This window comes from Suncus etruscus, chromosome 3, assembly GCF_024139225.1.
Source record: "Suncus etruscus isolate mSunEtr1 chromosome 3, mSunEtr1.pri.cur, whole genome shotgun sequence".
Classification (NCBI taxonomy): domain Eukaryota; kingdom Metazoa; phylum Chordata; class Mammalia; order Eulipotyphla; family Soricidae; genus Suncus; species Suncus etruscus.
This window is the reverse complement of record NC_064850.1, coordinates 94,755,296-94,779,478: the sequence shown is the minus strand read 5'-3', so window position 1 is coordinate 94,779,478 and position 24,183 is coordinate 94,755,296. Positions and strand designations below refer to the sequence as shown.

At 43.1% G+C, this 24,183-nt stretch overlaps 1 protein-coding gene across 1 annotated transcript in view; it reads right to left on the bottom strand.

Moving 5' to 3' along the window:
* DOCK5 (dedicator of cytokinesis 5) overlaps nucleotides 1-23,570 on the bottom strand; it is a 239,930-nt gene extending 216,360 nt beyond the window's left edge. The window contains exons 1-2 of the mRNA XM_049770834.1: nucleotides 23,348-23,570; nucleotides 22,763-23,029 (exon numbers count right to left, since the gene is read on the bottom strand). Coding sequence (XP_049626791.1) covers nucleotides 22,763-23,029; nucleotides 23,348-23,570 — 490 coding nt within the window. The remainder of the gene's footprint in view (nucleotides 1-22,762; nucleotides 23,030-23,347) is intronic.
* Nucleotides 23,571-24,183: the final 613 nt, after the last annotated feature.

The following is a 24,183-nucleotide window of genomic DNA, read 5'->3' as shown; positions in this document are numbered from 1 at the left end:
GACCAGGGTTCAATCCCTGGAATCACATATTGTCCATCAAGTGCCTCAAGAATTAATCCCTAAACACTGTCAGGTGTGACCAAAAAAAAAAAAAATCCAGTCAAGGGCCCAGAGAGATAGCACAGCGGCGTTTGCCTTGTAAGCAGCTGATCCAGGACCCAAGGTGGTTGGTTCGAATCCCAGTGTCCCATATGGTCCCCCGTGCCTGCCAGGAGCTATTTCTGAGCAGACAGCCAGGAGTAACCCCTGAGCAATGCCGGGTGTGTCCCCCCCCCCCCAAAAAAAAAGAAATCCAGTCAAAATAAGTGACTTTTATGAAGTAGTTTAATTCCGAGAAATCCCAAATAGTTAAAAACCAGTTTGTTAGGTTTGGGGTGTGTGTGTGTGTTGTGTTTGGCTTTTTTTCTGTTTGCTTTTTAAGCACTTAGTCCTATATGAAGTCTCTTTGTGGCTAGGTGGTTAAAATTAAAAAAGAAAAAATGGGAAGAAACCGAAATGATAGCACAGCAGTAAGGCATTTGCCTTGCATATGGCAGACCTAAGACATTATTGGGTTCAATGCCCAGCATCCCATATGGTCCCCTGAGCCTGCCAGGAGCTATTTCTGAGTGCAGAGCCAGGAATAACCTCTGAGCACCGCTGGGTGTGGCCCAAAAACCAAAACAACAAACAAACAAACCTGGGAACTACAGTCCAAACTATAGTGAGTAGTTCAGTAAGAAAATAAGCCCTCTACAAAAATCCTGTCACCCTAGGCTGCTGATACATGTAAGATAATGGCTTATTATGGCAGAACATATGTTTCTTTTTAGATAGTATTTATGTTTCCTCCATCTGTCATTTCTTGATATGAGCAGTTTTAAAGTAGGACCACAGAGGTAAGATACTCTGTAAACTATTAATTAAGCTCCTCAACACAAAATATAGTTGCCTGAGACTCAAAAGAAATCACACCAAGGCTGGAGAGCTCCAGAAGCCCAGTGTGTGCTTTGTGTGCAGGAGGAACAAATTTCAACCCAGCATCACGGGATTCACAGCTCTGCCAAGAGTAATCCCTGAGCACCAACCAAGAATAGCCCCTGAGCACATCAGGCATCCCACCAAGAGCAAAAAAAGAAAAAAAATCATACCAAAAAGCCATATCCATATGTTCCTTGTAATATGCTTTGATCTGATACTTTAGTCTGATTACATTCATAATAAAGGGCTCTCCTTTTCTTGGCCTACAATTTATCCTCAGGTCACAAACTTAGACAAAAGATTACCATAGGGAAAAAAGATGGGTATAAGGTTTGTTTAACAGAGTTTGTTTTACCATTTTGTAGAGTAAATCTAACCAAATTCTGAACTGAGCCAGCCAACACACAACACAGGGAAGAAAATTTAAAAGACAGATTCAAAATTTCCAAGGCTCTTGGCTTAGATCAGAGTTCAAACATGAAAAGAATTTTACAGAATCAAATCATGTCAGAATGTGAGCACATAAACAGACCTCCCTGAAGCTACCAGGCGATATGAAAACAGCTTGAGTAGCAACCATCATGGGGCCAGAAATAAACTGGGTATTTCCAAAGCATCTGAGGGTCTTTGAAAACATGATTCAGGAATTTTCAACCCAAGAAGGCATTAGTCTTCTGTAAGACAGACTTATAAAGGATTTGGTCTTTGGTGGATTCTGGTTTCAGATTTGATGAGAATCTGTGGTAGAACCAGAAATGGCTGACCTGGTGCTTGGGGTAAAACTTGATGTTTCATGGGTTCTGGAGGCTGGAGGGAGACTTGGGGGTGTTTTGTCAGCTCAATAAAAAGATATTTAAATAGCTTTCATGGATACTGGCCTACTATTTCACCATTTTTTCCTACATATTTCTTATCCTAATAAGCATTACATAAGTCTCCATGAACCACTGGACCAAATTCTCAGTAAAAAATGTGCTTCCTCAAAATAGTGAATCAAGTCAGTCTCAGCAAGGGAGGATTCAAATTCCAGTTGGCCTGACTCAAAGGACCCATGTTAATTAACTTGTTATGTGTGATTTACTATTTACTCATACCTCTGGGGATCCCAGGCAGTTTTGAGTCCATGAGTGAGCACTTCCTCAAAAGCATGGGAACAAAACAAAAAGCCTGAGACTTCTGAGAGTTCAGATACTTTCCTGGAAGATGCTCACAGCACAGACCATTTGTACCATTAGGACTCTGACCCAGTCTCACGACAGAATCCTTTGAGAACCAGCTCAGAACACACACACACACACACACACACACACACACACACACACACACACACTTACTTACTTACTTTACCTGATCACCATGAGATAGTTATAAAGTTGGTCGGTCATAATTGAATACCATTAGAACTCTGAGACCATTTGTACCATTAGGACTCTGACCCAGTCTCACGACAGAATCCTTTGAGAACCAGCTCAGAGCAAACACACACACACACACACACACACACACACACACACACACACACACTTACTTACTTACTTACTTTACCTGATCACCATGAGATAGTTATAAAGTTGGTCGGTCATAATTGAATACCATTAGGACTCTGAGACCATTTATACCATTAGGACTCTGACCCAGTCTCACGACAGAATCCTTTGAGAACCAGCTCAGAGCAAACACACACACACACACACACACACACACACACACACACACACACACACACACACACCCTCCTTCTCCCCTCCCTCTCCCTCTCCTTCTCCCTCTTCCCTCCTCTCCCTCTCCCTTTCCCGTCCCTCTCCCTCTCCACTTCCCTTCCTTCTCCTCCCTCTCCATCTCCCCCCTCCTTCTCCCTCTTTCTCCTTCTCCCCTCCTTTTCCCTCTCCCTCTTTGTCCATCTCCCCCACTTTCTCCCTCTCACCCTCACCCTCCTTCTCTCTCTCCTCTCCCACTCCTTTTCCCTCCTCCTTTCTGCCCTCCCTCTCCTATTCCCTTTCCCTGCCCCTCCCTCTCCCTCTCCCACTCTCTCTCTCCTATTCCCTCCCCCACACACACACTTCATCTCTATTTACTACTAAGTCATCAAAGAAGGGCATCTGATTGTCAGGCTGGGGTTATGGAGAAGGCTCCCACCCAGAGAACATGCAGATAAAGATTATATGCTGCCCTCTTGACCAGGAAGTATGGTAATCTTATTCCTAACTTTTCACTTGGCTTGGAGCCCTGTATGACTTCACAGAGACAAAGAGTAATAAAAGTTAATAAACTTGGACTTCAAAAGTCCCGCCACAAGAAGCTGTACTGAAAAACTTTGCTCTACATACAATGGCTGTGCCATTTCAAGCACGGATGAGCCAGAGCACTGACTATAGGCTGCAGGAATACTTACCAGGATTTTGGTATCAGTTTACCACGAGGCTTAGAATCAATCAATATCCTCTTGCAGTATTCAGTAACTTAAAACATATCTTATTTTTCATTAAAAAAACAAACAAACAATGAACTACAACCAGATTTAAAAAAGTGCCTGTCAAGGAGGCAGGTTGCGCATGTGAGGAAGTAGAAAGGAACCTGGGAACACTGGTGGAAGGAAGTTGACACTGGTAGTGGAATTGGTACTGAAATGTTATATGCCTAAAACAACTATGAATAACTTTCTAAATCATGGTGCCCTCATTAAAACATTTTTCTTTAGTAAAAACCTATCCTTTTTTAAAAAGGCAGATTGGGGGCTGGATCACTACTGCAGCAGGTAGGGTGCTTGCCTTGCATGTGGTCCACTCAGGTTTGATCCCCAGCATTCTATGTGGTTCCCCAGAGCCCAGAGAACAGGGCCAGGAGTAATCCCTGAGCACCTGGTCCAAAAAGAAAGAAAAATGCAGATCAGATTAACTGCAGGGGCCGGGCGGTGGCGCTGGAGGTAAGGTGCCTGCCTTGCCTGCGCTAGCCTAGGACGGACCTCGGTTCGATCCCCCGGCGTCCCATATGGTCCCCCAAGAAGCCAGGAGCAACTTCTGAGCACATAGCCAGGAGTAACCCCTGAGCGTCACAAGGTGTGGCCCAAAAACCAAAAAAAAAAAAAAGATTAACTGTGCTGTTAGGCTACAGAAATAATCATGTGTAAATGTTGTTTTTTTAATAAAATGCACTTTTCATTTATGATATACATTTTTATATATATTTGGAGTGGCATTTTTTGGAAGGAGTTGTTTTTTGGTCTATTCCTAATTGTGAGCTGTTACTTTATCTCTGGGTTCCAGCTCTACTGACAGGAGCTTGGGAGACTGTATTGGTACCAGAGATCAAACCTGGACCAGAAACATACAAGGCCTACCTGCTGTACAATTTCTTCAGCCCTCTGAGATATATTATGTTACAAAATTTAAATCAAATATTATGCATGCAGAGTAACTTTCTAATAACTTATCAAAATAAAACAATAACATACTTTATTGCCTTTGAACAAAGAAATGGTTTGCAACTAATGGCCTAGCCATCATAAAATAGCCATTTCAACCACCCCCCCCTCCAAATCAGCAAATTAAAATTAGTGAGACATGACCCTTTAAGTTTAAATTTTTAAGATTAGGAAGAGATGAGAAAAGTATCAACATGAAATACTATTTTGTCCTTAACAAGTGAAATTGTGGGTTTGTTTTTTCAATTATATAGAGTAATTAGCTGAATAGTTAAAAGAAAAATGTTAAATTACAGATGGCTCATCATAAATCCAGGAAGACATAAAGTGGGTTTTGCTAGATTATGCAAGGCTAAGCTTCATTTGAATGAGCCTGGAAAACCTACTTGTCAAATCTAGCCCAGATATCCTGCATGATTTGGGGCAAACCACCAAGTAGCCTGTTTCAGTTGCTGTATCTCTAATACAGCAATGACAATACTTGCTTTCTTTAGGTCACAAATTACACTGATAACAGCATTGTCAGATTCAACGTATTTCTGTAAGCTGGTATCCATTTGCACTGCACCAACTTTAATAGGTGAAACATTAAATAAACATTCTTTTTTCTAATTCTGGCACCCTATTCCCACATTCCCCTCAAAGAAACAATGGGTCGCTTCTTACATACCCTTTCAGAAAGTCTAACATTTACAAGTCCACACACATTTTGCTTTGTCTATTGTATTAAATGCTTAGAATAGAGCCTGACACATAATGGAAATGGCACAATTATCAATCTGATAGAAATCAATAGTGCAGACACATTGGCACTTTGTCCTTTTACTCAATTATATTGTGAAAACAATCTGTATTAATATATGTACAGCTGACTCTTTCCACAATTTTCTATGTTTAAAATGCACAAAAGTACACGTACTGTAGGTGTACACTTCACTTAATTTTCACAAACTGAAAACTGAATAACAAATCTGTCTCTGACCAAATGGAACATTGTCCTACTTGCCATCCTCATCTCTTTGTCTGCAGACATTTAAGGTAATTAATTAGGGACCCGGCTGCTAAAAACAGATTTGCTTTAGGGCAAAGACAGCTCAAGCGCACCTGCCTGGCAAGTCCAAGGCACAGAGTTCAATCCCTGGCACTGGCCCACATGCCAGCAATTGCGCCTGTCACAATCCTAGCACAACAAGAAGTATGTGACCTCTGGCACAACACAGTCAATTGTTTAAAAGTCCCACTTCTAAAAAGCTAGAGACCCCTGTAGAGCACTACACACCAAGTGTCTGACTACAGTCATCTCAACAACAAAGGGAAGGAAAAAACATGTGAAGTCTGCCTTAGTTCACTTTGATGTAAGTTTGTGAAGGCTAGTCTCATTTCTGTGTGTGCATATAAATCATTCTCACTGCCAGGCAGCATTTCATTACATGAGGTCACCAACACAGATATAGTCCTTCCACTGTTGATGGGCAATGTGTGGTTTCCAATTTAGGGTGATTTTCAAAGTGCACTTATGAACGTTTTGTACAAGTATTTTTGAGGATCTGTAGTTTCATTTCCTAAGAATGGAAGCTGCTGGACGAAGGTCACCCTTCGGTCTGCTCACCAACAGCGCACAGTGCATCAATGGACACTGCCGTCTGCTTGGGAGCCAGCATCACCACACACAGAGGCAGCAGTTAGCATTTGCCTTGTTATTTTACTTTTGTCAGTTTAACCTGTCTATTGGTGTTAATTGTCCACAACTGGGTTTCCATCATCCTGGTGACAACTGGCCAGCACATTTGAAGACTGTTCTTCCTGATGTATCCAAATTCTTTGCCCATTTTCTACTAACTTGTTGTTTTCTCTTAACCTGCCTATTGGTGTTAATTGTCCACAACTGGGTTTCCATCACCCTGGTGACAACTGGCCAGCACATTTGTAGACTGTTCTTCCTGATGTATCCAAATTCTTTGCCCATTTTCTACTAACTTGTTGTTTTCTCTTAATGTTTTATAATTCTTTATATATTTGCAATATAGTAGTATGTCTGTTTACAGGAAATATTCTCTCTCAATGGTATCTTTTGGTTCTTAATTTTAATAGACCTTAGCATAACGTATATTTTTAAAGTTAATTGTGTTGGGTTTGCTTTTCCTTTTTTAGTCCTTTTGAAATCTTGGTAGGGGGGCCAAAGTGATAGCACAGTGGTAAGGCATTTGCCTTGCATGTGGATGACCAAGGATGGACCTGGGTTCGATACTCAGCATCCCTGATGATCCCCCGCACCTGCCAGGAGCGATTTTTGAGTAAAGAGCCAAGAGTAACCCCTGAGCCCCATTGCAAGTGGCCCAAAACAAAAAAATAATTCTTGGTAGGGAGCTTGCATTGCATGCAGCCAATCCAGTTTCAATCCCTGACATCCCATATGGTCCCCCGAACATTACAAGAGTAATTCCTGAGTTCAGAGCCAGGAATAATCCATGACCACCAGGTGTGAGCCAAAAACAAAACAAACAAAAAATACTGAACTTTCATCTGACATTAAAGAGGATCAAATATATTTTTCAATATGGAAAACCACAGATCCTGCCCCACTTTTTGCAGATTATCCTTTGATTACTGATGTCATCTTTGTTAGACATTCTACAAATCACTAAAATTGATTCTTCTTGATGGTTGCAATGGATTCCACTATATACATGTGCTCTCCATCATCCCCTCCCAAAAAATCTCTAAACCCATTCTCAACTATTTGACAATTAAACTTTTTTTATGTTTTTATTGTAATGTTGAGTGATTTTGCCTCTGTCATTCCACACATGTTAGTAATACAAGTTCATAAAAATGTAATTAATTGCAGGGGGCCAGAGCAATAGCATAGCTGGTAGAGTATTTGCCTTGTACACAGTCAACCCAGGTTCAATCCCTGGCATCCCATATGGTCCCAGAGTTTGCTAGAGTAATTTCTGACCATAGAGCCAGGAGTAACCCCTGAGCACTGCCAGATGTGGCCCCCCAAAAAATAGTGGCCAGAGAGATAGCAAAGAGGTAGGGCATTTGACTTGCACACAATGGACCTGGGTTTGATTCCTGGTATCCCATATAGTCCCCAAAGCCTTCCAGGAGCAATTTTTGAGTGCAGAGCCAGGAGAAATGCCTGAATACTACCAGGTATGGCCCCAAAGCCAAAATAAAAAAATGGAACTGCTAAGCTTGAGGGCATGTGTATTGTACACTTGAGCCAATATCTGAAAAAAGTTGCATTAAGTTAATGCAATTTGTCAAACCACAATCAATCCCAATATCCAGCTCATGAGAAATCTAATTTTACCAACATTTCAATTGTCTTTTAGTTTGAGAATCCCTTTTAAGTTTGTTTCTATTTTATTTTAATTTTTAAATATTATAAAGCCCCATAATTTATAAAATTATTCGTATTTTGGATTTTAGACCTAGTATGTTCCAAAAACAACCCCACCACTAATGTCTTTTTTCTTCCATCAGGGATCCCAGGTTTCCTTACCCAGCCCTTCCCATCCCCAGTCTGCCACCTGGACATGCACCTTTGAGGTTTGGTTTTTGAAATTTGAATCTCTTGTTTTCAGTGTTGTGGACTGAAATTTGGATATTTAGATACTGCGCTCCTTTATACTCAGAACCACTAGAACCCCACTCCCCAATGTTTCTCATCTGTTTCCCTCCCCCCTCGATTTTCTTTCCTTCTCTGCACTTTTCTTCCATATACTTCTCCTATTATCCAGGGCCAAGGGTGATGTAAGCATCCCCCTTTCCAAATATTACATCCCAGCCCAGCTCTTCAGGATCCCTTTTAAAAACAGTAAATGGGGACCTAGAAACAGCTCAGTGGTAAGGCACCTCCCATTCCAGCATAAGGCCAATGAAACTGCCTAGTTCTTCCATACCACCTGCCTGAACGACCTCAGTGGCTCTAGCTCTATTTGGGATTCCCAGCACCATAGCATGTGACCTCCAGCCACTTCTATACTAGCATCACAGCTACATGTACAATCAACTTCACAACTCCCAATCATCACAAAAACAATAATGAAAGAGAGGGAACTGGCAGCAGGAGAGTGGGGATAAAACAGTGCAAGCAAAATGCCCAGAGAAGCAGCTCAGGGCTTGGTGCACTGAATGAGTGCACCTGGAAAATGTTGTGTAAGTAATTTTTTTTTAAATTTTGAGCTATAAACAGTAGTGCTTTGGTCTTATTCTATCCTCTATCCTCAGAGATCGCTCCTGGCAGGTTTAGGGGCCAATATGTGGTGCCAAGGAATGAACTTGAGTTAACAGCATACAAAACAAACATTTACCCATGTACTAGCTCTCCAGTCCCCCCAAACAATAAATATTTAACTATGGTTCTAATATCTGTTGATTGAGGAAAAGTACATATAACTAGGTAAATTAACAGAAACTGTGCCTCTGAAACCAACAAGATTTATTCTTTCTAAAATGAATCAGCATGGGAAACCATCATGAACAGAATTATACACCATAGAATTTCAATCATTAAAAAAATTAAGTAAAAATAAGATTGGGGCCAGAGAGATACATGGAGGTAGCGTGTTTGCCTCGCATGCAGAAGGACAAAGGTTCAAATCCAGACATCCCATATGGTCCCCTGAGCCCACCAGGAGCGATTTCTGAGTGTAGAGCCAGGAGTAACCCCTGAGCACTGCCGGCTGTGACCCAAAAAACAAAAAAACAAACACAAAAACAAAACAAAACAAAAAAAAGATAAATGGGCCCAAGTGACAGTATCAGTGTGTGGGATATTTGACTTGCATGCATTCAACCCAGGTTCTCTCCCTGAGCACAGAGCCAGAAGTAATCCCTGAAGAGGACAATGTATGGCCCCAAACAAAACAAGATAAAATAATAAAGTAATTATGGTAACATTTATTAGTTTGGGAGCCACACCTAGTGTTAAGGTTGTTCCTAGCAGTGTTCATGGGATGGCGTGATACTGGGGAATGGACCCATGGTCCTGAGTGATCATCCAATTTCCATTATGTCATGATTGGAGAAACAAGCTTAGCATAGGAAATAACAAGGGAACAAACCTTCTATTTGATCAAACTTCAAGGACCCCAGAGCCTAGCTAGACGGACACTGCATGCTTCGGAAGGGCTTCTGCACTAAGACAGGCTGCCACATCTCCCCAGGGCCAGCCACACTCTCCCACCAGGAGAACAAAGCTGAAGAAACTGAATCATCGTAAGTCAGGAGCCTTCTTCAAACTTGTTCTAGATCAAGTCTTCAGAATAAGGCATCATGGTTTTTGTTTTTGTTTGCAGTTGTTTGTTTGTTTTCAAAACACAGGTCTAAAAAAGTACCATTCTAGGGACCAAAGAGAAAGAACATCAGGTAAAGTTTTCACAAGGCTTGCATTGCACAATAGCTAGCCCAGATAGTATCCCAGCACCCATATAGTTCCCCAAGTCCTAGCAGGTGTGATCCCCGAGCACAAAACCAGGAGTAAGCACTGATCTCTACAAAATGTGGCTCAGAAACAGAAGTAACAACAACAGAGGCCTGATTGATTTTACATGGTTAGGGCATTTGCACTGCAAGAGGCTAAACGGTTCAATTCCCAGCATCTCAGATGGTCACTCAAGCAAACCAGGAGTAATCCCTGAATGCAGAACCAGGAATAAGTCCTGAGAAACAAAGGGTGTATCCCCCCCCCAAAAAAAAATAACAAAAACCACCCCAGGCTGTAAGTAACCTTCAGTCTTCAACATTTTGGGGGCCGGAGGGATAGCATGGAGGTAAGGCCTTTGCCTTTCATGCAGAAGGTTGGTGGTTAGAATCCCAGCATCCCACATGGTCCCCGGAGCCTGCCAGGAGTGATTTCTGTACATTGAGCCAGGAGTAACCCCTGAGCACTGCCAGGTGTGACCCAAAAAAACAAAACAAACAACCAAGCAAACAGTCTTCAACATTTGTAAACAAGAACTGGAGATAGTACAATGTAGTGGTAGGTCACTTGCCTTGCAAGACTATCCCTGGCATCCCAAATATTCCTCTGAGCCCCCCAGGGGTGACTCCTGAGAAGAGAAACTAGAGTGACCCCTGAGCATGTCTCCCCCAAATAAGTACATTTTGTAAATGTACCACATTCATTCTCAAGTATATGATAAGGTCCTAAGAATGTCACATCACTCATTCTGTAACTGAAATCATGTCAATACCAAAATGTTAAGCATCAAAGATCAGTGGCTCCTGTCACAGGCCTGAAACCATGTGACTGGGGTGAACCACACCATGACTTCCACTTTGCTGGTCAGAACCTCCAAAAAACACACTTCCTTCCCAAACATGTGAAAAGGGGAAGCTGAGCAGTAAAGGAAAACAACAAAATGGGAAGGCAAACAACCAAATGACAGAAAATATTTGCAAATACCAGATAAGGAGTTAATATTCAAAACCTATAAAGAACTCATAAAAAGCAAACATGAAAAAATAAGACAGGGGGACCAAAATTTATCCACAGAAGACAGAGGGCCAATGAGCACATGACAGGTACTCAATAGCATGATCAAAGAATGCAAATCAAAACCACATGAGATATTAACTCATACTGCTAGAAGGGTTATTCCCCTAAAAGACCAGAAATAACAAGCACTGGTGAGGATGCAAAGCAAAGGAATATTTAAACTTTGGTGGTGGTAATGCAAACTGTTTCACTTTTTATGCAAAGCAGTAAAAACCTGCCCTCAAAAATTAAAGCTAGAATTCTATTATGACCCAGCAATTCCACATTTAGGTATTTATCTGAAGGAAAAAAAAAACACTACTTCAAAAAGATAAATCACACCACTACACCATTATTGACAATGGACAATACAGAACTCACCAAAATATCAATCAACAGATGAAGGGCTAAAGAAAAAGTGATGCTTGTATATACTATTACATATTATTCAGTTATCAAAAGATTAAAATCCAGCTATTTGTAATGAACCTTTGTTTTGGGGGTTTTTTTTGGGTCACACCCATTTGACACTCAGGGGTTACTCCTGGCTATGCGCTCAGAAATCGCCCCTGGCTTGGGGGTACCATATGGGATGCCGGGGGATCGAACCGCGGTCCTTCCTTGGCTAGCGCTTACAAGGCAGACACCTTACCTCTAGCGCCACCTTCCCAGCCCCTGTAATGAACCTTTAACATTACACTATGTTGGACAAAAAAATACTGTAGCCATCTCACTTAGATGTGGAATATAATTTTTTTGTTTTATTTTGGGGCTACACCTAATGATACTCAGAGGTTACTTCTAGCTCTGACATTACTCCTGGCAGGCTCAAGGGACCATATAGGATGCCAGAGATCAAACCCGGGTCATCCATGTGCAAAGCAAATGCCCTCCCCACTGTGCAATCTCTCTGGCCCCTGGAATATAACTTTTTGGTGGGGTTTTGGGCCATACCCTGTGACGCTCAGGGGTTATTCCTGGCTATGCACTCAGAAATCGCTCCTAGAAGGCTTGGAGGACCATATGGGAAGCCAGGGATAGAACCCAGGTCCATCTTGGGTCAGCCATATACAAGGCAAATGCCCTCCACTGCACTATCACTCTGGCCACAGCAAAAACATTTTTTAAATGAGTTCAGAGAGGCATGAGCGAATAGTATAGCAGATATGGCATTTGCCTTGCACACAGCTAATCTGGATTCAATCCCCCGCATCCCATATGGCCCATGAGCCCACTAGGAATGATCCCTGAGTGCAGAGCCACAAGTAGGCATTCCTGGGTGTGGCCCTAAAACCAAAATAATTTTTTTTATTAATTTTAAAAGTTTAAAAAATTTATATTTAAAAGTTTAAAGGGACCTGAGAGACAGCACAGATTGCAATGCACATATGTGACCTGGGTTTCATCTCTGGCATATTCCTCTGAGTCTGTTAGGAGTGACCCCTCAAAACAGCTGGTATGACCCCAAAATATAAACAAATAAATAAGAGATTTTATTTAATAAGATTTCATGTTCATTTTGGGGGTATGGAAATAATTAAAATATTTCCATAGGGAGGCCGGAGAGACAGCGTAGCAGGAGGGTGTTTGCCTTACATGCAGCTGACATGGGAGGGACCTTGTTCAATTCTGGCATCCCATATGATCCCCCAGCCTGCCAGGGGCAATTTCTGAGTGCAGAGCCAGGAGTAACCCCTGAGAATCACTCATTGTGGCCCAACAACCAATCAATGAATCAATCAATAAATAAAAATAAAGTTTTGTTTTTTTTTTTAAAATGTCCATAGGGCCCAAAATGATGATACAGCGGGAAGGGTACCTACCTTGTATCCCAGGCACCACAATAGTCAACAGTCTCCCTGAATGCAGGAAAGCCTTGAATTCTGCCAGGTGTGGCTCAAAATAAATTTTAAAAAATGTATTAAATTTTAAAAAGGCAATTGCTTCTTCATTTTTATCATTAGGACTATCATTAGGACTAGGAAGGTTTCATGGGAATGCTTTACTTTCAGATAGCAAGATTAATCTGTTTATATAACATTGTGTAGTACAACTGAATCTATTGTAAGGTCACATCTATTATACTTCAATTATAGAAGTGAGATAATTTAATAGTTGAATCTTCTTCATATTAAAACTTCCACCTGGCCAGAGCGGTGACAGAGCGGTAAGGCATGCATCTGATCTAGGACGAACTGAGGTTCAATCCCCCAGTGTCCCATATGGTCCCCCAAGCCAGGAGCAGTTTCTGAGCGCATAGCCAGGTGTAACCACTTAGTAACCCCAGGTGTGCCCCCCCCCACAAAAAAAAAAACTTCCACCTGGAACACAAAACAAAAAACAAAGACACAGACATTTTCTTCTTGAGACTAAGTGGGGAAACTTACTCTTCAGACTCTGAAGTAGATGTGATAAAGAAACTTGCTCTCCTGGAATCAAGTAGATCCAAGTCAGGCAAGCTACAACACAAAACTGCTCCTAGCTGTGTGATACTGGCTAAGTCATACAGTACCTTTGGGGCATTTTTCTCCTCCTCTCCCCTCCCCACAAATGAAGGTCTTAGTCAAGAGGTAATGTATATAGAATCTACCTCTTAAAATAATGTAAGATGGGGGCCAGAGCGGTAGTACAATGGGTAGGGCAATTGCCTTGCTCAAAGTTAACCCAGATTTGATCCCCAGTATCCCATATGGTCCCCAAAGCACTGCCAAAAGTAATTTGAGTGCAGAGCCAGGAGTAAACATTGAGCATTTCCAATTGTATTCCTGAAAAAAAAAACAAAACAAAAATAAACAAATAAAAAAGTCTGATTCAATGCACAAAGGGCATTAGAGTTTTAGAATTTTTAAGTGAGAATTTTCTAACAGTTTTTTTATTTGTTTGCTAACTGGTCTTAGCAGAAAAGGGTGGGTGGGGAATAAGCTGCAGGCTCAGAGAAAGCCCAGATAAAGGGCAACCAGTCAACAGACATTCCTACTCAGCAAGAGCTATTCTCAAATGTGAATTACTCTTTTACAATTTCCTTTCCTCAAATTCTAAAAGACAATGAATGATCAAGCATGGTTTTCTCAGCTCATGCGTGGCAAGGTCCAACGGCTTCATCTCACATGAACAAACTCTGAGTTTAACCTAGTGTGGAAGTCTAAGAGAAAATGGCACAATCTGGAAAGGGAAATCCATGCCTACAAAGCCATCTGAACACCAGTGGCTTCGCAATGGCACAGAGCTCTGGGAAAGACAAAGGCTACTTTTGTCTTTTGCTGGGGTCTGATGCCAGCAGCAATGCAGACAACCCTTTGAGTGAGGAGCCCACATTTCAGGCCCAAGTTTCCAGAAGATTTGGGCTCCCTTTAACATGATGACCATCTTTTTGGCTTCTCTTGCTAACATAAGTCTTTCTCAAAATATTCTCGGGGGCGGAGAGATAGCACAGTGGTAGGGCATTTGCCTTGCATGCAGCCATCCCAGGTAGGACAGTGGCTCAAATCCCAGCATCCCATATGGTCCCCCAAGCCAGTTAGGAGCGATTTCTGAGTGCAGAGCCAGAAGTCAGTCACCTCTGAGCGCCAGTGGATGTGACCCAAAAATAAAATAAAACAAAATTTATTATACTTATCTTAACTGTGCTTTTGTAAGCTTAAAAATAAAACCCTAGGGGGCCAAAGCAATAGTACAGAGGGTAAGCACTTGCCTTGCATGATGCTGATCTGGTTTCACTCCCCTACATTCCACATGGTTCCCCAAGCAGTGCCAGGAGTGCAGAGGCAGGAGTAACCCCTGAGTACCACCAGGTTGTGACTCAAATTCCAAAAAAAAAAAACAAAAAACATAGGGGGCCCAAGTGATATAGTACAGCAGGTTAGCAGGATGGACATTTGCCTTGCACATAGCTAATCTGGTTTCAGTCCTGAGCATCCCTATGGACCTCTGAACACTGCAAAGAGTAATTCCTGAGTGCAGAGTTAGGAGTGATCCCTGAGCATCACTGGGTATGGCCAATAAATAAATAAATGCATGAATAAATAAATAAATTAATTGATTAATAAAATCCTAGTGGTTAGGGTTAAGGCCAATCCTGGTTCAACATAAAGTTTCCCAAGCACTGCCAGGAGTGATCTCTCAGTTAAGGATAGGCCCAGAGCAATACCATGTATGGCTTAAAAAAAGGGGGGGGAACCAAAAATATTTTTAAATCTGTAATTCCTAAAAGACTGAAGGCTACTTACAAACCAGGTCAAAAGACACCCAGAGATTTATTTTATTCTTTAATGTCCACAAAGAGTAGATGTACCCAGTAATTTTTCACCTTATGTGACTAGCGAGAAAATTATTTTGCTCTCTTTAAAAATATTTCATAAAGATCAAGCTATGTATCCATATTTAATTTTAAGCCACACACATAGGACAAATTCTATTATAATCTTCTTACATGTTTTATTACAAATATATTACAACTTATTTCAAAGAGCTGAAATGAGTTATATAGGAAAGTTGAAGAGAGTGCAGTGGGCAAATTCACTTGATCTGGGTTCAATCCCTGGTGCTATCAGGAGGGATCCCTGAGCAGAAAGCCAAAAGGGTGCCACTGCGGGGAAAGGGGAGAGTTGATCCATATTCCATTTTATTTCTTTAGACAGTACTGAAATACTTTATATGCAGACTATAATTATGATGTTATTTCACTAAATATCACTGGGATTAAACAAGAAGTTGGAAATATTCTGCTTTGTGGAAAAATTTATTGAAATAAAATTTTATTCCTTACCTCTCCGCCCTACTAGTGTGTCTCTTAAAATTAAAACCAAAATTTGCTACTACCTCTGCTTGAAAATCCCTGGCTCATTATCTTTATTCTTCTTCCTACATTACTCCTAATATCTAGTATTTTTCATCTTTATTTTTATTTTGGGCCACACCCTGTGACGCTCAGGGGTTACTCCTGGCTATGCACTTAGAAATCAATCCTGGCTAGGGGGACCATATGGGACACCTGGGATGAAACCGTGGTCCATCCTGAGTCAGCCACGTGCAAGGCAAATGCCCTACCACTGTGTCATTGCTCCGGCCCCTTTTTGTTTGTTTGTTTTAGCCACACCCAGCACTGCTCAGGTCAACTCCTGGCTAAGTGCACAGTGGGGTCACAGACAGTGCTCAGAGAAACATGTTCACGTGGTACCCAGGATCAGAACATGCATTCCACTTAGTGAGCTACTTCCCTGAACCATCTTCCCCTTTTTAATTACTCCCCGAAGGGTATATATGTTCTTACTGTAAAAACTGTCTTTTGGGGGGGAAGGGGATGAAGGGAAATAATAGGAAGTAAACGATTTAAATGCAAGTTAGACTACATCTTTCCTTCCAACTCATGCTCATAATGACTCTGATCCAATGACTCAGCACTTACTAAACCCTGCTACCCCAAGAGTAGTTCAATCTTCCCTCTCCGCTGAAAAAAAATGTTATGTGCTAGACAAACTTAGTTCAGGTTTCATTAAAGAACCACTGACAGTGAATTCAACGTTAGTGAAATAATGACATATTTTAATCAGAAAAACACAAATTAAGTCCAATTAAGTTCAGGCAACAACATGACTCCTGGCTCACAGGAATCTGCTCTGGAACTGCCCCTAGGATCTCCAGGTCAGCATTTATTGCACGTAACTGGTAAGACGAGAAAAGTTCCAACTGGGCAGCAGTCTCTATCTCTTTACTAGAGAAAATAAAGTATTTTACACTGCTGCTCTATTTTTGCTTCGGAAGCTACTACCATTCCTGGATAGTTTCCACAGCCCCCAGAGGGTATCACCCAAGTCGCCTAAAAATGACTGAAATTCAGGAAACTCATGGAGAAGCATCTCAGCTTAGTACTGAAGTCACTGTAGCAGATGAGAATTTATCTCTGTGCATCTCACTGCTGTTATCTGGAAAAGTCCACAATGTGGAAGAATCATAGCACCGCTTCAATGATTTAATGAAATACCAAGAAAAGAAGTGGCACCCAACTTTCTCAGATTTTCTCAGAAAAGTTGCTGAGAACAACAAATTAGAATATTTTTTTTTAAATATTTTTTTAAAGAAGATTAGTTGTAGAAGGTTGGAGAAATAGTACAGTGGATAGGGTACTTGCTGAATTCTCTATTTAACTGTGTGGTCTTCAGTCAAGGATTTTTAATCTGTGTCCAAATTCATAGGATCTATAGATTCAAAGAGAAATAATTACACACACACACACACACACACACACACACACACACACACACACACACATTTTTGGTTTTTGGGTCACACCCGGCAGCGCTCAGGGGTAACTCCTGGCTTACAAATACCTTACCTCCATGCTATCTCTCCGGCCCCACATCTATATTTTCTAAGTGACACTAATATTTACTTCAATTAAGAAATGCATGGAAAAAAAAAAAAAAAGAAATGCATGGGGCCAGAGAGATAGCACAGTGGTGTTTGCCTGTAAGCAGCCAATCCGGGACCTAAGGTGGTTGGTTTGAAACCCGGCAACCTATATGGTCCCGTCCCGTCCTCCCCGCGCCCCCCCCCCCCCCCCCGTGCCTGCCAGGAGCTATTTCTGAGCAGATAGCCAGGAGTAACCCCTGAGCATTGCCAGGTGTGGCCCAAAAACAAAAACAAAATTTGTTTGGGGGCCTGAGAGATAACACAGTAGTTTTATCCCTGCAAGCAGCCAATCCAGGACCTAAGGTGGTTGGTTCGAATCCCGGCGTCCCATATGGTCCCCTGTGCCTGCCAGGAACTATTTCTGAGCAGAGAGCCAGGAGTAACCCCTGAGCACCGCCAGGTGTGGCCCAAACTCCAAAAATAAATAAATAAATAAATAAATAAATAAATAAATAAATAAATAAATAAATAAATAAATATTTCTGAGCAGAGAGCCAGGAGTAACCCCTGAGCACCGCCAGGTGTGGCCCAAACTCCAAAAATAAATAAATAAATAAATGAAGGAAGGAAGGAAGGAAGGAAGGAAGGAAGGAAGGAAGGAAGGAAGGAAGGAAGGAAGGAAGGAAGGAAGAAGGAAGAAGTAGTCAATAAACTAAAGGAATATTAGTAGTGCTTTTGATACTTCAGAAGAAATCAGGTATTTTCATATCATATTATGGTAAATGCAGAAATGCTGAAAAAAACCTATGTATGCATACTGCTAATTTAAAAGAATGGTAGTTAGCACACTTCTAACTAGATCTTGTTATAAAATGTTTAAATAAAGAGGGCCAGAGAGATAGCATGAAGGTAGGGTGTTTGCCTTGCATGTAAAAAGGATGGTAGTTCGAATTCAGGCACCCCATATGGTCTCCCAAGCCTGCTGGGGGCAATTTCTGACCATAGAGCCAGGAGTAACCCTGAGCGCTGGCAGGTGACCCAAAAACAAAACAAAAAATGTATTAATAAAGAAAGATACAAACTATATCAACAGTTTTAAAAAATGTTTTGACAACTATTTCAATACAGCTTTCATTTGTGATCCTTTGTATTTTAAGCAATTAAATATTCTTGGGTCAGAGAAAATACAGCAAGAAAGGCACTTGCCCTACATGTGAACAATCCTACTCTCTCCCCTCCCCATTCCAGATGGTCTCCAAGTGATCCCTTCTTTTTATCCTTTTGTTTTAGGACCACATCTAGCAATGCTCAGTAGTTACTGAGCATTCCTGACTCTGCACTCAGGTATTACTACTGGTGCATGGGGACCTTATAGGATGCCTGGTACCATGATCAATTGCATGCAAAGCTAGCACCATACCCATTGTACTATTTCTCCAGTCCCCATGAATGATCACTGAACTCAGAGCCAGGAGCAATCCTGAGAAAGGCCAGGTATGGCCCCAAAACAAACAACAACAAAATCATCTTGGGTTGCAAAGATATAACAAATAGCAAGGCAGTAGCCATCTGCCCTTGTTCATATCCCTGACACTGTATATGGTTTCCAGAACACTGCCAAGGGTCATGCCTCAGAGTACAGGGTTAGGAATAGCCCTTGAACACACCCTTCCCCCCATTTACTCTGAAAAACAGTTCACTGACTTAGTCATGGCCAAGACATACAACCAAAAGAGTAAGAACAACTCTGGTAAGCAATTATTTTGTTTCCTAAGCACCAAGTTCCAATCTTTAGGGTTATTTGTTTGGCAAGGAGGCACATTCTATGCTATATAGCATAATCTATTATTTTACATTCAAATGAATTATTTGAATTTTCACCTGCATTTGAGAGTCTACAAAGTATACTTTTAAACAAACTAGGCCTAGCAACCGCCAAATTGATGAAGGCTTAAAAGTAAAAATAAATCATTATAAACATACAGACCAAAAATCCCAAAAAAATAATAACAAATCATTTATGCAAAGACTTCATCTTCCTCAACATAATCTGTGTCTGTTTCTTATATAATTAGTATGGAGTAGATGTGTTCTTAATAATCTAGGAGTAACTCTGTTCTATTTTGTTTGGTTTGCTACCACACCTGGAGATCCTCAGGTGTTGTTACTCCTGGCTCTATGATCTAACATCACTCCTGGCAATGCTCAGGGGGGCCAGATGGGAAGTCAGGAATCGAACCTGGGCTGGCTGACTGTAAAGCAAACACTTTACTGTACTACGGCTCCGGCCCCAACTGACAAGTAATTTTATAGAGGTATTTGTCAATAAAGTATTAAAAATCTACATAAAAATGCTAATCCAAAAACCTCAAACATGAAAGTGGCAGACAGAGACGGAGAGAAAGGGGGGGGGGGGGAATAAAGGACAAGAAAACAACCAAAAGAAGAAAGTTTTCTGTGGCTCCAGGGGAAAATAGTTGCCCTGCATAATAAAATAAGCATGTCACGCCTCTGCAGTAAAGGACCAGAAGTTTAAAGAAGCATTTTTATTGGTGCTTTCTCTTAGTAACATAGATAACACACTCAGGTCACTGAGGCCCACTTAATGCTAGGGATTGGGTGAACAGTGCTGTTTAAGAACTGAGAGAGCCCAGGCTGCATTTCAGTCCCTAGAGAAAAATCTTGGCTATGTCAGGTCCAACCCATTGTGGCAGCCAGCAGCAGACAGCTTAGCTGCTGGGCACAATTCAAACTGAGGCCAAGTGCTCTCCTCACATAGGGTAACAACGAATCTCAAATGCCCCAAAAGGCTCTCAAATGGTTCCTCTGTACCTCAAAACAAAACTATTCCCAGATGCTCAGAAGTGCTAACAGTGCTACCCAAATCCAGCCAGATGATTTTATTCACAAAAACCATCTCTTCAGTGTTTCCAGAAGTTTTTAACTTGCAAAGATGAAGGATACTTACAAGCTACAACTGCACTCAGTCATTAACTGAATAGCTGAATAGAACAAAACATTGCCAACAGCTGAGGGGTTTAAACCTAATGGGGGAAAAAGCTGTACTAAGTTATCATAAAAAGTATGCTCATCTTAGGGACTGAAGTGATGAGCACAGTGAGTACAGTGTTTGCTTTGCACGCAGCAAACCTGGATTCAACCCTCGGCATCCCATATGGTCCCCCAAAACTGCCAGGAGTGATTTCTGAGCATAGAGCCAGGAGTAACCTCTGAATGCCACCAGGTGTGGCCAAAAATATATATATTTATTTTAGAGGCTGGAGCGATAGTACAGCAGACAGGGTGTTTGCCTTGCATGTGGCTGACCCCGGTTTAGTCCCCAGCATATGGGTCCCTGAGACTGCCAAGAGTGATTTCTGAGCACAGCACCAGGAGTAACCCCTGAGCACAGCTGAATGTAACCCAATAACTAATGAATATATATATACATATATATGTATGTACATATATACACATATACTTAAGACATGCACATTTTTTAATTAATTTACTGACAAGCAATACTTGGAAAGGGGGTAGGCATCAGTCTTGACTATGCTCAGGTAACCAAGCGGGGTGCTTTATGTTTGGAAAAGTGTTGCTGATGTACCAATGTACTCTATGAGTTTAGGGAAGAGCGATAATCCTAAAATGTATAAAGTGCCAGGGATGCACTCCAGTCTTTTGTGCTATCTCCTTGGTTTCTGATACTGTCCAGCAGTGTTATGGTGCTACATACTTAAGAGACTACAATCTAGTATAAATGTAACTACATGCACTGAAAATCTCAATTGCGTGTTTACTCTATGGCAAAAAAGATTCACTTTGTATCTTGGACTTGTGCTTGTTTGCCTTTTATGAGACAGTAATACAAACCACTAGTTTTCTGACTCACCTAGCCTAAGAAAGTAACAAAATACCGTGGTAGCACAGTACAGGAATTAAAAGCTACCAATGTTTGGGAAGGGGTGGGGGCAAAACTACAGATAGTGGAAAGGGGCCTGAGCCAAGAGAAAAGGGTTGGATCCTGGGATGCAGAGATGGGGAAGCACTCTGCACTGGGGACCAGCACAAAGGGACAAAGTCCCAAAGGAGGGACTCCCCAGGACACATTGCACAAGAGCAAAGAAGGGCAGTGTCTGCATAGGAGGGTGAATGAAAGAAGCCTGAGAGATAAGGCCGGAAGATATTTGAACAGTTCAAGCCTAAGATAGGAACCTTGAAAGTTGGACACAGTTTAGACTTTACCCTGAGGCTAAGGAAGGCTTATTCTAAGCAGGGAAATGAGGAGAGCCTCAAAGTGTTTTAGAAATAAACACTAGGGATTTCTCTCTTCAGTTAATGTGTCCCCACAGTGGTTCTTTTGTCAAATCCAGATTAATCAAATTCTGTGTTGTGTGAGGTAAGTGGTAAGGGTGTTACTCCCACCCTTGTCCTAGAAATACACTCCAGATGTTTTTCTAGTGCGATGGTAAACAGCAATAACACAACTTCAGGACTGGGTGAAAATAGAAGAGAACCTATTATGCTTGTTCCTAAGACTGTAGTCATAAAAACCACACTTGTGGGACATTACTGCCTTAATGATGACAGTCAAAAAAGATTTACAAACTGCTTTTATATAGTTCAACAAATCTTGAATTGGTAACTTACCTACATGTAGCAAGTAAATATTAAGTATCACTAAATAAGGCATATTTAAAAGTTAGTTGTCAATGATACTTAAAAATGTTTTCATTACTTCCTTCTACTTTCCACCATGGGAGTTGAGGGGGACCACATTCAGTAGTATTCAAGGGCTAACCCTTGGCTCTGTGCTGTGGGATGACCCCTCCAAGGGCTCAGGAACAGCATGTAGGGTAAGGTCTTACATCCCCAATATTGTAATCACTAGTTTTTCATTTACATAACTCAGGCTAAGTAAGTGGCACCTGGCAGGGAAGAGCCTTCCTGTGTGAGCCTCAAGACCTGGTTTCTTGGGGGCAGCAGAAACAACTTCCAAACTCCTAGTTCTGAGCATTAACATTATGACAGACTCAAGAGTCTAAAAATATCCGTGTATTCCAGAAGTTTTGAAAACCAAAAACTCGGTGCATGAAGTATACAATACATCTCTCATCTTCCCTCTATTCCAAATTCTCTTAAACACACTTTTACAAGCGTAAAGAGAACAGTAACCTAAATATAGGGGTTTGTGGTTTTGTTCAGTGACTCGAGGCTAGCGTTGAAAAGAACCTAGAGTTGTCCAGAGACTATCAAATTGACTTACTCATCATCAGAAAGCACAGAAAAAGCTCAAAACAGGAGCACTCCCTGACAGCCAGTACAGTAAGGGAAAAATGGGGGCGTGGAAAGGACCCAAGGAAAAGATTACATTACAAAGAGGCCAAATGAATGAACCCCAGAGGAAGTGATCAATTTCTCAACACACACAAGTATGCTTGGTTTAAAACAAAAACACTCGGAATCGCCCACAAAGCCGAATTACTGGGACACCTTCCGTCCTTTGCTCCGGTGGGAAAAGCTCACCGCCGGAGCCAGACCAACATCCCCGGGACCCCTTTGCACATCGTTGGGAGACCTCTGCAACGGCACTGTCATGGGTCCCGGGTGGGGAATCTGTCCCAGAGTGTTTACAGCCCCAGGACCGAACTCCGGATTCCGAGGGCAGATTTCAATTCTCTGCAAACTCCCTCCGTTAGGAGCCGTGTCCACACCGCCGGCCTCCAGGGCCACCACCCCCGCGCCGCGCCCACACTTCCTGTCTCTGCCTTCGCCTGCACGCCGCCCCGGGAGCTGCTCATCCAGCGCTTACTTAAGGGGTCCGCGTCTCTAGGAGGAATTGGGGTTGGGGAGGGGGCGTGGATTCTACATTTCTCAGTTGGGAGCTCGAGGAGTCCTTAGTGAGAAGTCAGAACGCCTCGGGATGCTTCTGAAGAACACCGCCGTCCACCACCCTGCACAAACTCCTGAACGGGCGGGATGGACTTGGGGGCTGGCGGTAGAGGGCTGTGCTCCCCCCAAAACAGGAGAGCGCTCTGGCTTTTGAGGTGTCTGCTCTGGAAAGGGCTGGAATTTGAGGTTCGAGCGTTGCGCCACCACCCCCCGGTCATGCAACCCAAATGCACTTCCAGCTAGGATCCCTAAATCCTGGAGCGCCTTCCCAAAAGGGTCGGAAGCGGGGGCGCCCGCGAGCACCGCGGAGCCTAGTAGGGTCCCCGGCAGCGCGCGCAGACCGCCCCCAACTTGGCGCGCGGCTCCCGCGAACTTGGCGGCGGCGGGGTCGGGGCGGCGTGGGGCGCACTCACCAACCCCGTACTTCTGCCTCTTGGTCGGGATCCAGCGGGCCATGGCGGCCACCGCGCCCCGCGCCGCGGTCCTGTGCGCCCGGGCTACTCCGCCATGTTCCGGCCAACTTCGCCCCAGCTGCCCGCCCGCAACGACTCCCCGCGGCGCCCGCCCGGGATCCGCTCGGGCTCCGGCTCCGCTCGGGCTCTGGCTCCGGCCCGCGGTCACCTGCTGGGCCCGGCGGCCGCCCCGCGCGCCCCTCCCGGCGCCGCCCCGGCCCCTCCCGCCGGCCGCGCCCTCCGCCCGCCCAGTCCGCCGCCAGCGCCGAACCGCGCGCGCCCCGCAGCTCCCGGGACTCGCGCTCTCCCCAGCGGGGCTGGCTCCGGCTCCCGGGCGTTCTCGCAGCAGCTGGCTGGGGTGCGCTTGGTGGTGGTTGTACTTGTTCACTTTATTGTGTGTGTGTGATGTGCGTGCTTTGCTTCCCCACCCCACCCCTCAATTCCCCTCCATTCCCACCGTCTGCCTCCTCCTCCTCCACCTGATTACCCTTGAGACTGGACCCCCTGGGGCAAGTCCCCCGTCCCCCCAAAGCGTGTTGCTAGCCCTGAACACACCCAGACCCTGTGGCCCGGGGCCTGGGGAGCTTGCAGGGTCCGCTCCCGTGGAGCATTGGAAC